Below are 19,784 nucleotides of genomic sequence, written 5' to 3'. Positions count from 1 at the left end.
TCTGTCTCCTGCTTTGCAGGCAGATTCTTTACCCACTGAGCCACCTGGGAAGCCCAGTGATCTTAGTCATGCATATTTTAGTCAGATGTATCAGTACCATTCAGTAATTCTTAGAACCAAGATACTATACATCACCCAAGTGAAGGGAGGATAAATATCAATTCTCTGTTTTTTCAGAACGTAAAGAGGCTCCTGCAGAACCCCAGAGTGACAGAGTTTGATGCTGCCCGCCTGGTGATGCTTTATGCGCTCCATTACGAGCGACACAGCAGCAATAGCCTACCAGGATTAATGATGGACCTTAGGAATAAAGGTGTTTCTGAGAAGTATCGAAAGGTAACCAGATTTATATATGAATCCCGCCAAACAGGAACCAACTCTGTTATTACAGCCTGTTAGTTCTGACAGATGATGAGTCATACTGTTTTTATGGGATTCCCTGGTAACTCAGTTGGTAAAGAATCCACCTGCAATGCAGGCAACCCCGATTCAATTCCTGGGTCAGGAAGATCCACTGGAGAAGGGATAGGCTACCCACTTCTTGGGCTTCCCTTGTGGCTCAGCTGATAAAGAATCCACCTGCAATGCAGGAGGCTGGGTTCGATCCTAATTCTGTCCTCTCATGTCTTCATTTCCTTAATAAAGTTATTTTCTTCCTGTTCCCCAAGCAGTAAGAAATTGTTTCTCTCTCTCTTTTTTCTTTTTTTTAAAACAAAGCTTGTATCTGCAGTAATTGAATATGGTGGTAAACGGGTCAGAGGAAGTGACCTCTTCAGCCCCAAAGATGCTGTGGCTATTACCAAGCAGTTCCTCAAAGGATTAAAGGTATCGCTATGCTTTCCTAAATGAGAAACAGTTGAAGCCCCTGACCCTGAGAGTGAATGAAAGTGAGCTTCCAAGTAACTTCAGGATTGCCGCTGATTTAGTACTATGTCAGTTAAATGAGGGACTTCCCAGGTGGCGCAGTGGTGAGGAACCCGCCTGCCAATGCAGAAAACACAGGAGATACAGGTTTGATCCCTAGGTTGGGAAGATCCTGTGGAGGAGGGCATGGCAATCCACTCCAGTACTGTTGGCTGGAGAATTCCTTGGAAGAGGAGCCTGGCAGGTTACAGTCCATGGGGTTGCAAAGAGTCGGACACGACTGAAGCGACTTAGCATGCATGCATGCGGTTAAATGAAATTAAAGCAGACGGTCTCTTGAAAACTTTTTCTTTAAATACTTCTTTTTTTTTTAATACTTTCTGTGTTGGAACAGCATCACCATTGGCCCAAACAGCTAATAAGGGAATAGTAAGATATTTCCAGGAAATACCCAAGAATAAAAAGGCAGACAGTTCACTTAGTCATAACTATTTTACTCCATTTGTTTATAATTTAAGGTTTGTCAGGTAGTTTTTCTGTGACAGAAGTTAAAGATGAAGTAAGCAATTATAAATCTTTTAAAACTACCTGTTTTGTTAATATGGTCAAAAGTTAGTTGTAATCTGCTAGCCTTTATGTTTCCTGAAATTTTTTCATTTTCCTGAGTGTTTCTAGTCTCTTTTGCTACATAATCCTTTTCTTTTTATTTACCTATCATATAATATTTTCTCAAAAGAATGAATCAGTGAAAAGATGATAAGGAATTTAAGCAGTTGCATTTTTTAAATTCCTTTAGAATAGCTAGCCTTAAATTACAGAGTATTTTCATAAGATTGGAACATTTCTATTGATGAAAATAATTAACTAAAATTCTCCTAAAATTGCTGCTTGACTCTTATCCCATGAAATCTCTATTGCATGTCCTTTTCTGATATGAGTATCATTAACAGTTACATTGCATGTTTCAAAAAAAATGACATAAGAACCATTTCCCCCTGTCTTAGGGAGTAGAAAATGTATATACTCAGCATCAACCTTTCTTACATGAGACCCTGGACCATCTCATCAAAGGAAAACTTAAAGAAAACCTGTATCCTTACCTAGGCCCCAGCACACTCAGAGACAGGTAAGAGGACAACGATATTAATAATAAAAATCAGAAACACTAAGCAAATAGGAAATTTAGGGTACTGTAAGAGACTACAACTAAGATTCTGTCATTCTACTCTTCCTTTCCCAGTAGTTTCAATTCTCAGATTCTTCTGGTTTTACATGTGTCAAAGTGAGATTTAAATTTCTCTATCAAGCCTGAAGTACTATTTCTTTTGGAATACAGAAACAAATGTTTTGGAGCACTCCAAATACTTGTGTCCTGTCCTGAAGTATCAGACTAGTTCACTTATGCCATTTAAGGTTCAGTTCCATGGCATCTAGCATTTGGAGTTTCAAACATTAAAGCTGAAAATAGATTTGCTGCTCAGCTGCCATCCAGAGCAGGTTGTTACTATTTTTGGCGAGGACTGGACTTTGCCAAATGTGGCCAGTATACACACTGAGACCTAATTAACAAAGGCCTTTTGTCACACTGGAGGAAAGGATGGTTTTCTTTTTAGGTATTAACTGAAGGAAGCAATTAGTTGTCATTTTAATCCGGTGGTTTATTAAGTTTTAATAAAAACAAAGCTTGTCCAGAATAAACTTACATAAGCCAACCTGAAATTTTAAATATACATAAATTCTACCTAGTTATAAATTCTATACAAAAAAAATTATGTATTTTTTATTGGGACCACGTATTATAAAGAGCCTAATATATGTAGCTGAATCCTATTAGATTGATTGATTTGAGAATTGTTACTGTTGGTATAATTCTTCTATTATTTCAGCTAATTGTAATCTAAGGCCTTGGAAGAATAGTGTTTTATGAATGTAATAAATTTCCAAAAGGAGAAAAATGTTTTTCTCCTTTTAGAGGTATATAAATAACTCTTCTATGATAAAAATGTATTTTTTCACTTTTTTCCTTAAAAAAAAAAATCTCTATAGTCTGGTAACAGAACAGAAAAAAATTCTTTTTAAAAATCCAAGGTTGAAAAGCAGAACATCTGGGGTTAAATTCAGACAGTATACTCATTTGGAATCAAAATTTAGAAATGTCAGCAAAGTGGTAAAAAGGAAAGGCAGCCCAAAGCTATTCACCTGAGAGGCTTTTTGAAAAACAGTATAACTCTATTAAATAGCCTTCTGATTAACATGATAAAAGTAAAAATATTGATTTTCTTATGAATTTCGTATAAGAATTATTGAACAAGAAATTGGCTAAAGGGACATAATAGATCACCAGAAGAGTGGATGATTAGTTCATGACAGTAAACCTTTCTAATTTGGGGAATTCGTTTCCAAATAAATTTCAAAATGATGCTCTTCTAGCAAAATGTACAATTTATCAGTTGTCAGCATCTGTTAAAGCATTTGTCACTATTACCTAAATATATATTAATAATTCAATTGCTTCGTCCTTTTTTATAACAAACATTTGAATGCTTTCTGTATGTCAAGAACTGCTTAAGATGCTGGGGAAGTAGAAGTGACAGGAAAGGCAAAGTACCTGCCTTAAATTACATGAAGGAGGCAGACAGTAAACTAGTAAACAAATAAAAAATATAATTTGAATGAGAAGTGCTATTCAGGAAATAAATAGGATAATAAGCTACAGAGTACTCTGTCAAGGTGGGGAGGGCTACTTCAGATGGAGAGAACCTCTCTAAAGAAGTGATATTGAAGATGAGTTTTGAATTACAAGAAAGAACCAATCACATAATGATGAGGAAGAAAAGCATCGTAAGCAGAGGATATATCAGAACAAAGTCCTTGAAGAAAGAAAACTTGGCAAGTTCATGGAACAGGAAAAAGTCCAGTGCAGTTGGAGCATAGCAAGTAAAGAGGGAATAAGTTGAGAAGATAAGTAAGGCTGGATCACATGGGGTCTTGTAGGCCCTGGTAAAGGTTTTTTTTGTTTTTTGTTTTTATTTTAAGTGGCATAGAAAGCCACTAAAGAGCTTTAAACATTCAAATGACATAAACTGAATCATGTATTAAAAGATCAGCTTGGGGGGAGAATGGATTGTTGAAGGTAAAATTAGAAGCAGAAAGACTACTTAGGAGGTGGCTGCAGTAGTCCAGGTAAATGAAGATGCTTTGGATAAGGAGCCTGGGAGCGAAGATAGAATCAATAGACTTACTTAATGGGAGCAGAGTAATGGGACAAGGGTAAGAGAGAAGTCAAGAATAATTCTCAGGTTTTAGAAGAAAATCAAGAGTTTTATTGTTAAATTGCAGATGTCTGTTAGATAGTTGGAAATGTTCATTGCTTAATTGGAAGTCATCAAGATTTTGGTGACTTAAAGCTATGCACTCATCTCGCATGCTAGTAAAGTAATGCTCAAAATTCTCCAAGCCAGGCTTCAGCAATATGTGAACAATGAAATTCCAGATGTTCAAGCTGGTTTTAGAAAAGGCAGAGGAACCAGAGATCAAATTGCCAACATCCGCTGGATCATGGAAAAAGCAAGAGAGTTCCAGAAAAACATCTATTTCTGCTTTATTGACTATGCCAAAGCCTTTGACTGTGTGGATCACAATAGACTGTGGAAAATTCTGAAAGAGATGGGAATACCAGACCACCTGACCTGCCTCCTGAGAAATCTGTATGCAGGTCAGGAAGCAACAGTTAGAACTGGACATGGAACAACAGACTGGTTCCAAATAGGAAAAGGAGTACGTCAAGGCTATATATTGTCACCCTGCTTATTTAACTTCTATGCAGAGTACATCATGAGAAACGCTGGACCGGAAGAAACACAAGCTGGAACCAAGATTGCCAGGAGAAATATCAATAACCTCAGATATGCAGATGACACCACCATTATGGCAGAAAGTGAAGAGGAACTAAAAAGTCTCTTGATGAAAGTGAAAGAGGAGAGCGAAAAAGTTGGCTTAAAGCTCAACATTCAGAAAACGAAGATCATGGCATCTGGTCCCATCACTTCATGGGAAATAGATGGGGAAACAGTGGAAACAGTGTCAGACTTTATTTTTGGGGGCTCCAAAATCACTGCAGATGGTGACTTCAGCCATGAAATTAAAAGACACTTACTTTTTGGAAGAAACGTTATGACCAACCTAGATAACATATTGAAAAGCAGAGACATTACTTTGCCGACTAAGGTCCGTCTAGTCAAGGCTATGGTTTTTCCTGTGGTCATGTATGGATGTGAGAGTTGGACTGTGAAGAAGGCTGAGCGCCGAAGAATTGATGCTTTTGAACTGTGGTGTTGGAGAAGACTCTTGAGAGTCCCTTGGACTGCAAGGAGATCCAACCAGTCCATTCTGAAGGAGATCAACCCTGGGATTTCTTTGGAGGGAATGATGCTAAAGCTGAAACTCCAGTACTTTAGCCACCTGATGCGAAGAGTTGACTCATTGGAAAAGACTGATGCTGGGAGGGATTGGGGGCAGGAGGAGAAGGGGACGATCGAGGATGAGATGGCTGGATGGCATCACGGACTCAATGGATGTGAGTCTGAGTGAACTGCGGGAGTTGGTGATGGACAGGGAGGCCTGGCGTGCTGCGATTCATGGAGTCGCAAAGAGTCGGACACCACTGAGTGACTGAACTGAACTGAAAGCTATGTCACCTTTAAAAGTGATTAGATCACTCAGGGAGAGAGCATAGAAGGGGGAAGAAAGCATCCAGGACTAAGCACTGAATAGAGGATATGGAGTCAGCAATGGAGACTGAAGAAGAGACAGACAGACAGGAGGAAAACCAGAAAAGCTTGATGTCATAAAGATCAAGGAGTGAGTGGTTACCTAAAGACTAGTCTTCTGAGACATAAAAAGTTGAGGACAGTGAAGAATCCATCAGCTTTGGCAATATGAAGGTCTTTGATGACTTTATTCCCCAGTTTCAGTATTCTTGCCTAGAGAATCCCATGGACGGAGGAGCCTGGTATGCTACAGTCCACGGGGTCGCAAAGATTCGGACACGACTGAGCAACTTCACCTTCACCTCAGTGAGTTTGGAAGCCAAATTAGAGAGGGTTACAAGAAATAAGATAGAGATGACAGATATACTTTTGAAGAAGTTTTACATGAAGGGGGTCAGAAATTGGGATCATAGTCAGAAGAGACTGTGGGCTTGGGGAAAAGAGAAATTCTAGAGCATACTTACAATCTGATGAGAATTATCCCAAAGAAAGAGAAATAGGTAATGCAGAAGAGAAAGGGGAAGAGTTGCAGAAGTGAAGTCTGAGGGAGCTAGAACAAGCAGGGGAGATTTTGATGGGAGCAGAGGTGCTTCTTTCACTGTAGTAGCTTTGATGGTGAGAACATGGAAACCATCTTGTCTGATTACTTCTATTTTTTCAGTAAAATATGACATCAAGCTATTAGGTGAGGTACAGGATAAAAAGAAAAAACATTGTGAAATTGTTATTTTTAGGCTTGGAATCAAATTTACTAGGGAAATGTAAATAAAACTTCTAAGCAGGGTTGAGTGCCCATTGGAGTTTTGTGTTGTTAGTTTAAAATACAGCCCATGAGCCTAGTTGCGTGGTTTTATCTAGCAGCTTTTAGCTGCAAAAGAGTAAATGAAGAGAAGGCTGATAGCTGGGTTCAGCCAGGATTTGGGGAAATGAAAAAAAGGAAGATATTGGATAGTGAAAAAAGTATTGTTGAGTAAATTGGAGGTATTGATGAGGTCAAGGAATTATTTCTTAGTAGAGATATTAGCATAAGTGAGTTGAAAGTTGAGGGACTGGTTGTTAGAGAAAGAAGTCTTGAATTCAAGATCCCTTCTCGAGGGGATCTTCCCAACCCAGTGATCGAACCCAGGTCTCCCACATTGCAGGCTGATTCTTTACCAGCTGAGCCATCAAGGAAGCCCTTTTGTATTGCAGATACTTGTAATGAAAAAGTTGATGTTACAATCATGGGTGTTGGTGGCTGTGAGGGATGGAAGAACAAATCAGTATGGGTGAGGAGACTGGGATGTGAGATGATGTTAAAGTCACTGAAAGTCTTGAAAGGAGCAAGAATGAAAAGGAGGACAGTTAAAGGCTTCAGGGAATAAAAGAGTGACCAGGAAAGGAGGTCAGGAGAAAACAGTGCAACTATGTCATGAGCTTCTGAGACAATGAAAATTGTGAAGAAGGCAGAAAACTGGTTATGAAGCTGTGGTAGGAGGCACACAAGATACCTCTACCACCTCCTGGCCCTGTTTTTAACAGAAAGAAGACTGCAGAGGACTTGAAAAGACCTACTAAACAATATACTTTTTAAAATTTGCCATATAGATATACTCGCACAAGTACACAAAGACATGTACACAAGGATATTTACCAAAACATCATTTGTAATGGTGAGGAAAAAAAAAACCACCCAGAAACAAGATAAATATTTTTCAATGGAGAACTGGCTACCTCGATTATAGTACATTACTGTGCATTCTTCTTAAGAAATGGCATAACTCTTCATGGCGTGATACCAGAAACTTTCTAAGATATATTAGATAGAAAATCAAGATGCTATAATACCCCTTTTGTGTAAAACTGTATATTAGCATAAATGTGATTGTGTACATAGGTGTATATAAATAAGTCTGTGCTTGACTATACATATATTTATATATTTATGCGGGCTTCCCTTGTGGCTCAGCTGATAAAAAAATCTGCCTGCAGTATGGGAGACCTGGGTTTGATCCCTGGGTTGGGAAGATCCCCTGGAGAACAGAAACGCTACCCACTCCAGTGTTCTGGCCTGGAGAATTCCATGGACTGTATAGTCCATGGAGTCGCAAAGAGTCGGACACGACTGAGTGACTTTCACTCACTCGCTCACATATATATATGCAAGCACATGTATGGTTATGTATACAGTAAATATATCTGGGAGAATAAATAAGAAAAATTTTAATACTGGTTACCTCTGGATATTAAGACAGTAGTTGTATACACATCTATCTTTCCCACTAGGTATTAAGTACTTAATCTTGCGGTAAGAACTATGTTTTATTAATATTTGGGTTTTCCACAATATTTAACACAGGGCTTTACATATAGATGTTCAGTAGATTTGTCAGATTTCTTACGTAGCCACCTGTAGTGGTTGACATGACAAGACTTACAGTTGGGAAATTTAAACTAAAGAATAAATTTGATTGATATTACCAGAAAATTTCAATGTTTGCAATTTGCCTGCACAGTATTTTGACTCTGTATTCACTTAGCCCCACCCTAAGCTCTAGTCACTGTCTTCACCTTAGATCATCACATTTAAAAGTCATTGATTATAGTCATCTTTATGGTTAACTTAAGTCTCATCATGATAGAACTTCTTGGTTTTGTTGTTACTGTAATAGTAGAAGGTATCAAAAGAGATCTGGCAAGAACACAACTTTGCAAAACCAGGAACAATTGTAGAACTGTTTTAGCCCTTAGCTAAGTTAGTGGTTAACCTGTTTGGCAGTGTAGCTATATCCACAAGTTAGGTTTGATCTTTCTCCACAGATGGTACTTTCACATATCTCATTGAGGCTAAATTTTTTTTTCTTGCTCCAGAATTGCTTTTTATCCCTGATAAAAACAAGCAACTGAAACATGTGATGAGAAAATGAAGCTATCTGGTCATGCATTCCAAATTTAGTAGAATTCAAAAAGGAATTACTCGTTCACATTTGTACCAACTGAGTAGAATCTTGCTTTTGTTTCTATGGAAGCAGCAGTCCTTTCTCATTGGCCTTTTCTCCTACAGTCAATGCTCATATGATCTTTAACCATCTGTAAGTACTAATTCAAAAATTTGAATTTTAGCCATAACAGCCCACAAAATAGGTAAAATACTGCTTCTTAAAAGTTTTAAGTTTTTCTACTTAACTTAATGATTAAAGTAATGATTTTTAGAAATACTGTATGTAAAAATGTTTTTATCTTCTAATAAAATTTGTTGTCATTTAGTCCAACTCTTTTGCATGCCCGTGGACTGTAGCCTGCCAGGCTCCTCTGTCCTGGGATTTCCCAGGCAAGAATACTGGAGCGGGTTGCTGCTCCAGGGGAACTTCCCAACCCGGGGATCAAACCCACATCTCCTGCTTGGGAGGCAGATTATTTACCACTGAGCTACCTGGGAATAGGATATGAATTGGTTGGGTTCTCAAGTTGTCCCTGTATATCTATATACAGCGTGAACAGACTGTTTTCTAATGTTCACTATCTGCATTAATTAATGCTTTCGGTTGCTATGGTGAATTACAGAGCACAGGAAGATGTGTACAAAGAATTGAACTTGTGTATTCCCTTTAACCATTATATAAAACTGTTTTACTGTTGGCCTCATCAGAACATCTACTTTTAAAATTCACCAGAGGAAGGAATTAAAAGATGTCAGAGATTTTTTATTTTTTTATTTTTTTCCACCGATGTTCCTCCTTAAGCCACCCTAAGTAGGAAACACAGGAAAACATTTATTAATGTTTTCATAACCAAATGTGACATAATCATCTTTGTTAGGTACACAACTGAGTCAAGCTGTAGGAGCCTATCCCTGTGTAAGTATCCTTACATAGATACAACCTAAACTCACAGTTACCACCCATGACATTTTCTTCCCTCTCCAGCAATACGAAAATACTCTGGCACCCTGAAATTATTAGACTAAAAGATAGTATTCTCTGGCTGTGTTAGAAACCCACTTGAATTTATTCCTTCCCAGTTCTTGCCTTTCTTTTCCATAAGAAAGAGATGTACTTTAGAAGCAGGTGATCGGCAGAGGGCAGCTATGGAAAAGCAACATCATGTTCCAGGATGAGCCTTGTTACTCTGCTCAGCTGCTTTTTAAACTGACTTATCAGACCAGGGGACTTTCCAGGTGGCTCATATGGTAAAGAATCTGTCTGCCAGTGCAGGTTACACAGGAGACTCAGGGTCGATCCCTGGGGCGAGAAGATCCCCTGGAGGAGGAAATAGAAGCCACTCCAATATTCTCTCTTGCCTGGAAAATCCCATGAACAGAGGAGGCTGGTGGGCTACAGTCCACAGTGTCACAAAGAGTTGGACATGACTAGGCATGCACACACACATATCAGACCAGGACCTCAAAACAAAAGTGTTCCTGTCTAGTTCCTCTCAGCAGTCATGTGTACCCCTCTAAGAGAGAAACCTACTTCCCTTATTCTTAATGAAGTAATCTGTGTAATTCATGAGTACTTATTGAAAATAAGCTGCAAGATGGGTCTCAGGCTGGATTCATCCCTTAATGTAAAGAGCAGTGCTTATGAAATGTTACTGTAAAAAATACTCATTTTTCTGGCAAAAAATCATTTCAGTTTTGAGGATTTTATTATTTCTGAATAGTGTAACTGCCTGTATTTTTTCTCCTCTTCTTTTCTAAATATGTAGGCTAGCCCTAGATAGTTAGACCTATTGGTAGACCTACATAGAACAAACTATTGATAAAGTGTCTTCTTGTCTTCTTGATGGCACATTCTTAAAACATTCGATTTTTTTTTCCCACAGAACTCACCCTTTAATGAATATTAAACCAGTGGAGACTACACTTGAGAAGCTATTATTATCTCAGAATCACTGGTACCTCTAGAACCAATATATTGGGAAGAATTAAAAAAATATATCCTTAGAAATTTAGTGATTATTCATTATTCACTTTTACTATAGTAAAAGTTACAGGGACTCATATCAGTTTTTAAAGTTACAACCAATTGTAGTTTATATGATCCCTTTCTCATGAAATAAACCCCTAAAGATCCTGACAAGAGCGGAACTTGAGTCTTAGATGTTTGTAGAAATCTTAGAAATATTAGTATTTCTAAGAGAAATACTTCTGTAGAAATATTAGTAAGAGTTGAAACAACACATATCAGATGTAAGAAAAGACAAGGACCTGTATTTTGCCTGAATATTCAGTCTCCGAATAATTGAGAGATCATCATACTTTGCAGAAAAATATACTATCATCGTTATATAACTCTTCTTAAGCAAATGACCTTTTCTGCAAGAAAAAAATGACCAATAACTAGAAGCAAAGACGTGAAAAAACCTTGATAGTGTAGAAAATGTTAATCATTTGTAGACAGTGATGATGCTTTCCTATAAGCTTATAAAGGATTTTATAAATTTATAGGAAGTTTATAAAATAATCTGGTGTGTTGTCTAAAGCACCAGATTGCTGTTGGATTAGTAACAGCCTTAAGGCTCATATCTACTTCTCTGTACTTCTAGAGGAGACCATACAAATTATATATTAGGGCCACTACAGATTCGTTGTTTCTCACCTCACTTGGGCCTTCAGGGGTACTCAATCAGACTTCTGTATCCTTAGATACATAAAGAGAGAGGAGAACCTTCTCTCTTTGTCTTATTCAGCATATCAGTTTAGAATGTTTGCCATAATCTCTAAGTCACCTAACCCACACCAGTGTCTCTGCTTCACAGTGAAAAAAATTGCATGTGTCAGACATTAGCTCCCTCAGTGTCTGCTGCTGCTGCTAAGTCGCTTCAGTCGTGTCCGACTCTGTGTGACCCCATAGACGGCAGCCCACCAGGCTCCCCCGTCCCTGAGATTCTCCAGACAAGGACGCTGGAGTGGGTTGCCATTTCCTTCTCCAATGCATGAAAGTGAAAAGTGAAAGTGAAGTCGTTCAGTCGTATCCAACTGCTCGAGACCCGCTGGACTGCAGCCTACCAGGCTCCTCCATCCATGGGATTTTCCAGGCAAGAGTACTGGAGTGGGGTGCCATTGCCTTCTCTGCCCTCAGTGTCTAGCCCCATGTTTATAGGATTAGTTAGATGTATCTACCTTTATCTCCTTCCTTCATTCTAAAGGAAATACATCCTTTTCCTTATTTAGAACTAACCTCTTTGCTGTCACTAATTTTAGACTCCTACCATCACTTCTGAAGCCTTTCTCTGCACTGTCTCCTTTCTCTTTCTCTCCCTCCCTCTGTATTTTCAGCTTGTCTTCCCCTGATTACTTTCCTGCAGGCTCCACACTTACTCAGGTTTCTCCTGTTAAGTAATAAGTTTGAAGCCCTTGAGTCAGGGTTCTCTTCTAACCTATCTTCCCTTCACAGTCAAGCTTCTTGGATAATTTTACTGCCTTCACTCCTCACTTCTTCAATCCATATACCCTGGCTTCTTGCTTCACTCTAATACACTGAAACATTTCTTGAAAAGTTGCATTGCAAGAATATACACAGTGGTCTCTTTCAATCCTCACTTAACCACTCTGTGCTTCTTGAAACTCAACTCTTGGCCTCTCCCTCTGCCTCTCCTCCTGCCTTTCTGACAGTCTTCTTCTCAGCTGCCTTTGCTAGCTACTCTTCTTGCTTTTCCTGTAAATCTTAAAGAATCCACTCCCAACTCTGTCTTTTGGTTCTCTTATCATTGTTCTTCATCTCCCTAGGTAGAATCCATCTATTCCCATGGCTTCAGTTGCCGCTTGTGTTCAGGGAAATCACTAGGTCTCAATGTCCAGATGTCTGGGGCACAACTCCACTGGGATGTTCCACAGGTATCCAAAAGACAGCATCTTTTTGTCTTCCTTTAAGTCAGTCAGTCTTGCTTTCTTTGCTCTCAAACTTAAACTACTATAGCTAGTCACCAAAGCCAGATTCTTAAAGTTATCATGGATTCTTCTTTTATCCTCATCCCTCACATTTAATCATTGACCAAATACTGAAGAGTCTACATGTTTTTGTATCTTCTATATCCAGTCCTTCCCCTCCACTTCTGGTATTTCTTAGTTCCAACTTTTATCATATCTTCCCACAAGTCTTAAGAGTAGCCTTTTGTTCCCCCAATTTTCCCACCAGTAGCCCCCAATTCATTCTCACATAGCTGCCAAAATTATCATTCAAAAAGGCAAATCTGATCATGGTAACCTGTTAGAGCCCTTTCGTGATACCCCATGACCTATGAGATTCGAGATTCTCCCTCTCTCCCTCTCACTATGTTGTTGTTCAGTGCCTAAGTCGTGTCCAACTCTTTGCGACACCATGGACTGCAGCAAGCCAGGCTCCAGTGACTTTCCAGGCTCCTCTCACTATATCTCTAACTTATATGCTTCACACCAGCCATAAGGGAGAAATTAGGATGACTCTGAAGTTTTTGTCCTAAGCAAGTGAAAAGATAGATTGGCCATCAGCTAAGATGGGGAGAGCTATATGTGGAACAAGCTTGGAGGAGAAGATTAGGGATTTGAACATGCTGAATTCAAATATAAAATAAACAGCCAAGTAGAAATGTTTTGGAGAGAGGTCTGGGCTAGAGATAGAGATTTGGGAGTCATCAGCAGATAAATGTATTTTAAATCACAGAACTGAGTGCAATCACCTAGGGAAGTGCAGTTCAATAGAACTTTCTACAGTGATGGAAATGTACTATATATCTATGCTATCTAATAAGATAGGCTCCTGCTGCTGCTGCTAAGTCGCTTCAGTCGTGTCCGACTCTGTGCGACCCCATAGACCGCAGCCCACCAGGCTCCCCCATCCCTGGGATTCTCCTGGCAAGAACACTGGAGTAGGTTACCATTTCCTTCTCCAATGCATGAAAGTGAAAAGTGAAAGTGAAGTCGCTCAGTCGTGTCCTACTCTTAGTGACCCCATGGACTGCAGCCTACCAGGCTCCTCCATCCATGGGATTTTCCAGGCAAGAGTACTGGAGTGGGGTGCCATTGCCTTCTCCGATAAGATAGGCTACTAGCTACATATGACTGTTGAGCACTAAAATAAGGCCAGTTACACTAAAGAACTGCATTTTTACTTTTATTTTAATTCATTTAAATTTAAATAGCTTATGTGGCTAGTGGCTACTCTTAGCCAGATCCAGGGAGTACGTGTAGATCAAGAAGAAAGAGGAGCAGTGACGGGGTTCTGGACATTCCGCCATTAAGAGGTCAAGGAGATGAGATGAGACCATCATGAGACACTGAAAAATGTAAACCAATGAAGTAGGAAGAAAACCAAAACAATATGATGTCCTGGAAACCAAGTAAAGAAAGTATTTTGAGGAAGACCAAGTGATCAACTTATTTTAAAAGGACCAGAAGCCTCGATAATACACAGTACTCACAGGATATGGAAAGTAGGCACTTTCCTGAATTGCTGGTAGAATGACATCAGTGGAGCACCTTGGAGATAACTACCAAAATGTAAAATGCACAATATGTCCACACAGCTATATATAAAAGGCAGTTTATAAACTGTATATAAAATATATATTAAATACATACATATATATGCATGTATCTTATAATAAAAATATGTAAATTTGTGAATAGATGTATATACACAAATTTATACACATAGTATCTCTGAAAGGATATACATAAGAGATGAGTAAGTGTTTGCCTCTAGAAAGAAACTGGGGTACAAGAAGACTGAGGTGAGAAGAAAGCATTTTTTTTCTTTTTTCTTTTTTTTACCATATACCCTTTTTTATGTTATACCATATGCAAACATTTATCTAGTCAAGGCCAGATATTTTATTTTATTTTATTTTGGCCATGCCACACAGCTTGTGGGGTCTTAGTTCCCCTACCCAAAATAAATCAGGGCCATCTGCAGTAGAAGCACAAGAGTCCTGGCCACCAGACCACCAGGGAATTCACCAAAACAATATTTTTTAAAATTAAGAAAATGATTGTAGAATATATAGCACTATGTAACACTTAAAGCATTGTGGTGCTAAGTACATTTTTTCCAGTGGGTAGATTTGAATGAACCTTATTTTTGGCTTAAAAATTAATATTTCAAAGGCATAATTTTAAGTCCCAAGTTCACATAGAAATGTCATAATTGACTGCTGAATCAATTGCAAAATAACTATCCCTTCATCATTGGGAGTCTTCAGTGGGTATCTCTGAAGCTCAGAGATTATCTGCATATATTTTTCATTTTTTCTCTTTATTTTACTTTTGGCTGTGCTGACTCTTCCTTGCTGCCTAGACTCTTTCTCTGCTTGCAGTGAGCAGCAGCTGTTCTCTAGTTGTAATGCTTAGGCTTCTCCCTGCAGTGGCTTCTCTTATTCCAGAGCACAGGCTCTAGGTGCACAGGCTTCAGTAATTGCAGCATGTGGGCTCAGTAGTTGTGGCTCCTGGGCTCTAGAGCACAAGCTCAGTAGTGGTGGTGCACAGACTTAGTTGCTCCGCGACATGTGGGTTCTTCCTGGACCAGGGATCGAACCTGTGTCCACTGCATTGGCAGGCAGATTCCTATCCACTGCACCACTAGTCTCCAAATATTTTTTTGGTTTGTTTTGTTTGTTAATTGAACTATAGTTGATTTACTATGTTGTGTTAATTACTGCTGTACAGCAAGTGATTCCATTATACACATATATACTTTCATTTTTATATGCTTTTCCACTATGGTTTATCACAGGATACCGAATGTAGTTCCTTGTGCTATACAGTAGGACTTTGTTTATCCATTCTATATGTAATACATCTACTAACCCCAAATTCCCAGTCCATCCCTCCTGCATTTCCCTTTCCCCTTGGCAGCTACAAGTCTGTTCTCTATTACTGTGAGTCTGTTTCTATTTCATAAATAAGTTCATTTGTGTCATATTTTCTAACTTACTTCACTTAGAATGATAATCTCTAGGTCTATCCATAAATTGCTGCAAATGGCTTTATTTCATTCATTTTTATGGTTGAGTAGCATTCCATTGTATTTATGTATCACATCTTCTTTATCCATTCATCTGTCAGTGAATATTTAGATTGTTCCCATGTTTTGGCTATTGTGAATAGTGCTGCTATGAACAGAGGGGTGCATGAATATTTCTGAGTTATAGTTTTGTCTGGATATATGCCCAGGAGTGGGGTTGTATCATATGGCAATGCTATTTTTAGTTTTTTTGAGGAACCTCCCTACTGTTTTCCATAGTGGCTGCACCCAAACATTTTTAAATAGCCACAATTTCTGATTCTGTTTTCATGAAGTCCCACAAGAACAAATAGTCTCTTGGTTAGTGATTCCTTTAAGATGTTTTAGAATAAGACAGAGAGACAAACAGAAAAGCCAGTGTAGGGTTGTTGGGGCTTTGGGGAGCTTTTTTTTTTTTCATAATTTAAATATAAGCATGCACATCCTTTGACTAAAGATGTTTCTACTTAATTTTGTGCTGTAACCTCCAAAATAGATGCTTCTACTTGATGTAATTTTAAGTAATGTCCAGTAAGTGATTTAACAAAGTTACTTGCCTACTAACATTAAGTAATTTTATCTTCTCTTGATGACATGAGAAAAGAGCAAACTTTGACAATTTTGAAAATAATGTGATCTCCCTCTTGTTAATATCTACAGAAGGGCCTAATAGGAGGACTACTCACTCTTGTTATGAAGCCGTTTTGATAACGATTGAAACAGTTAAACAGCGCAGTATGACCTAAATGAGGCTAGTGACTGAGATGATGTGTCAGAATGTCCAATATCCAAACTACACCCATGAGTTCTTTGTTGCCATGGTTTCTTTTTCTTGGTTTGTCGAAGGATTGAGGAACAAAGATTTTAAGAGAGGTGGGATTCTAGAATTAATTTATATGTCCCATTCTTTTTTTGCACTCAAAATACTAAATGTTTCTAGTTCCTGTGTTATGGGGACATCCAAATATACCAGTACTTTCAAAATACTTTGAGGTCCTTGGACAGAAGCCATTGTAATGACACTGTACTAAGTATTTGACAAAGGGCTTATATATGAACGGAGATGTGTAAGCATAAATTACTGTTATATTGATATATCACAGTGAAGTACTCTTCAGCCTCTTGAATATAAAAGAATATTTCTACATTTGGTTCTAGCAAACACTATTGTGCTATTCTGAAATCCACAGCACAGAAATTATAAGACATCCGCTCATAAACAGAAAGCAAATCACTATTCAGCATTTCCTGCTCTGTTTCCTGCCAATTTGAGATAATTAAAACTTTTTTTAAACCTTTTATTCTATTCTGCTTTAATTCTGCTTCCTTTACCAAAAAAGAAAGATTCAGAAGTTAAAACTGTGTATATAATAGTACAGCAAATCTTTGCCTTTTTTCCCCCTTATCCTATAAAACTAACTTTCTTCATTATTGCAGACCTCAGGATATCGTTGTGTTTATCATTGGAGGAGCCACCTACGAAGAGGCTCTAACAGTTTATAACCTGAACCGTACCACTCCTGGAGTGAGGATTGTCCTAGGAGGAACCACTGTGCACAACACGAAAAGGTAAGGGAGAACATTCAGTCCTGTCATTCTTTCCCCTTTCCCAGAGAGGAAGACTTAAATTCCCTTTATGTAGGAAAAGTAATGTCAGTGCTGACCAAATTAAATACAAAAATGAGTCAGATAAAGATAGAACACAAAAAATAAGAAAATAAGTGCCTGGAGAGAGAGGGAAAGGAGCCATGGATTCTGAGTGGCTAAGAGAAACTAGTTTCATGGAGATGATAGTGTGTAAACTGAGCCTTGGATTTTAAAAAATGGACATAAGGCGGGAGAGCACATTCTGGGCAGATTTAACCACATGAACAAGTAACGGAAAGCTATAGACAACATACATAGAAAAAGAACAGCAAGTAGTCAACTAGCTGGAATGCCATGATTGTGGAAGGCCTTGAATTCCATGCTGAAGAATTTTTTTCTGGTTTCTTATGTAGAAAATGAGGAATCATTGAAAGTTTTCAAGCAGTACAATTACAAGAAGGTCACAGTATTTTAGGAAGATTAATTTGGAAGCTAAAGATAGGAAGGACAAAGGATGAGGAGGAAACTAGAGACCCATGGCATGAGAGTTAAATTTAATGATTGGGAGCCCTCAGAGATCCATGCTGAGCCATGTATACATACATAGATATTCAGGAAGGCATTAGAGGTGTTTGTGTACTTTTTCGCTTTGTATTATTTGCCTCATTGCACTTTCTGTTTTATAACCTGCATTTTGTAGTCTATGGTAAAAACTTATTAGAGTTCTAAATATATAATCATTCATTAAACAAATATTAATGGAAAGATAAGATAGACTGGATTCGAATCTTTCCCTCTTACCATTTTTGTGAATTTATGCAAATTAGTTAATCTCTGTCGATTTCCAGAGCTCACTGGCCATTTATGTATTTCTTTTCGTGAATTTCCAATTCATGTTCTTTGTCACTTACATAAAGGATAGTGACCATTTTTCTGTTACATATTTTGCAAAACATATTTTCCTCTATGTGGTATTTTTGTTTTGTAATATAAAACGTTTCTTTTTTTTAACTTTTATGTAGTCAGAGTTACCAATGATTTTTGCCTTTGATGTCATGCTTAGAAAGTTCTTTCCCAGTCAAGATTATATAAATACTAACCTCTATTTTTTCCCATGACTTTTAGGGCTTGTATTTAAAGTTATAAATATATAATCTATCAAAGTTTTATTTTGGTGTAAACTGTGTAGTAGAGCTTACTTTTATAAAATTTGCAGAAATATTATATGTGCATACAAATGTAATTACATACAGAAAAGTGTACAAATGATAAGCAGACAACTCAATGAAATAAAGTGAGTACATCCATGTAACCACCACATAGATCAAATAATAGAATGTCATCAGCACCTCTGGAACCCTTCCTTATGCCTCACGTCCCCTTCTTTGCACAACTCCATGTAAAATAATAGCTCTTATGACTTCTGTTATTATAGTTTTACCTGTCGATGAAAGATACTTGTTGAATGAATAAAGAATGGTTAAAATTAATCAGTTCTACTTTTCTCACAAATAGATCCTTAGACAAATCTCTAATCCCCTTCAACTTACAAACTACATTTGTCCAGCATTTTTGTTCCACTTTTCTTTATAATCCCCAAATGCATCATTATTTTCAGTATTTATTTTCAGTATTTTTTCCACATATTTACCTCTCCTTGCTCTTCATCCTGGTCCTTCTTTCCGATCCGATTTTCTTCTTACTAAAAACATCTTATAGTAGTTCTTTCAAATCATGGTCAACTTGATGTTTTCATCTAAAAATATCTTAGTTTAGCCAAGTTTAGAATTTCAGGTTAATAGTTCATTTTTTTTCCAGCACTTAGAAATCAGAAGACAGTTCCAGAATACTGGACTTCCCTGATGGTCCACTGGTTAAGACTCTGCACTTCCACTGCAGTGGGGTATGAGTCCTATCTCTGGGGAACTAAGATCCCACATGCTGTGTGGTGTGGCCAAAATGAAAAAATTTAAAGAAAGAAGGTGACCATGAAATACTGTTTTCAGTTGTTGCTATTAGGAAGCCTACTCTCAACCTCTATAATTGTGTCTCATCTGGAGGCAATATTTTCTTCTCTGGCTCTTTTTAAGATTATCTTTTTGTCTTTGATGTTCTTGTTTCAGTATTATATATCTAATGTGAATTTATTTTTATTTATTTTAGTTGGTATGAAAATATATGTTTGGCATTTCATAATTTCTGGAAATTTTCCAATCATTATTTCTTTATATATTGTATTTTTTCTACTTCCTCTATTCCCTCCTTCTGGAATTCCTGTTAGCTATATGTTAGGCATTTATCTATTTTTTCATGTCTCTTAACCTGTTATTTATATTATCTACCTGTTATCTCTCTGTGCTGTCTTCTGTGTAATTTTTTTCATATTAATACTTCAGTTTAGTAATTCTCTCTTCAGCCATGCCTAGTCTGTATTTAAGCCTATAAATTCCATTTGCTTCTTTTTCCAATTTGCCTGATTTTTTATTAATTTCTTCTTTTCTCATGTTTTCAAATCCTTTTCAAATTTTTCTTTAACCACATTAATTCTATTATCTGAAGTCCTTGGAGATCTAACTCTGCCATTGTGCCTGCCCATATTAACTCA

General features: G+C 37.7%; 1 protein-coding gene across 1 annotated transcript in view; it reads left to right on the top strand.

Annotated features, from left to right (window-relative positions):
- Positions 1 to 19,784, top strand: part of VPS45 (vacuolar protein sorting 45 homolog) — a 70,773-nt gene that overhangs the window by 24,842 nt on the left and 26,147 nt on the right. Inside the window, exons 11-14 of the mRNA XM_052637156.1 lie at positions 178 to 336; positions 718 to 825; positions 1,869 to 1,990; positions 17,030 to 17,161. Of these exons, the coding sequence (XP_052493116.1) occupies positions 178 to 336; positions 718 to 825; positions 1,869 to 1,990; positions 17,030 to 17,161 (521 nt within the window). The remainder of the gene's footprint in view (positions 1 to 177; positions 337 to 717; positions 826 to 1,868; positions 1,991 to 17,029; positions 17,162 to 19,784) is intronic.

Source organism: Budorcas taxicolor, chromosome 3 (genome assembly GCF_023091745.1).
Source record: "Budorcas taxicolor isolate Tak-1 chromosome 3, Takin1.1, whole genome shotgun sequence".
Classification (NCBI taxonomy): Eukaryota; Metazoa; Chordata; class Mammalia; order Artiodactyla; family Bovidae; genus Budorcas; species Budorcas taxicolor.
The sequence above is the reverse complement of the archived record's forward strand: the minus strand, read 5'-3'. Positions and strand labels throughout refer to the sequence as shown.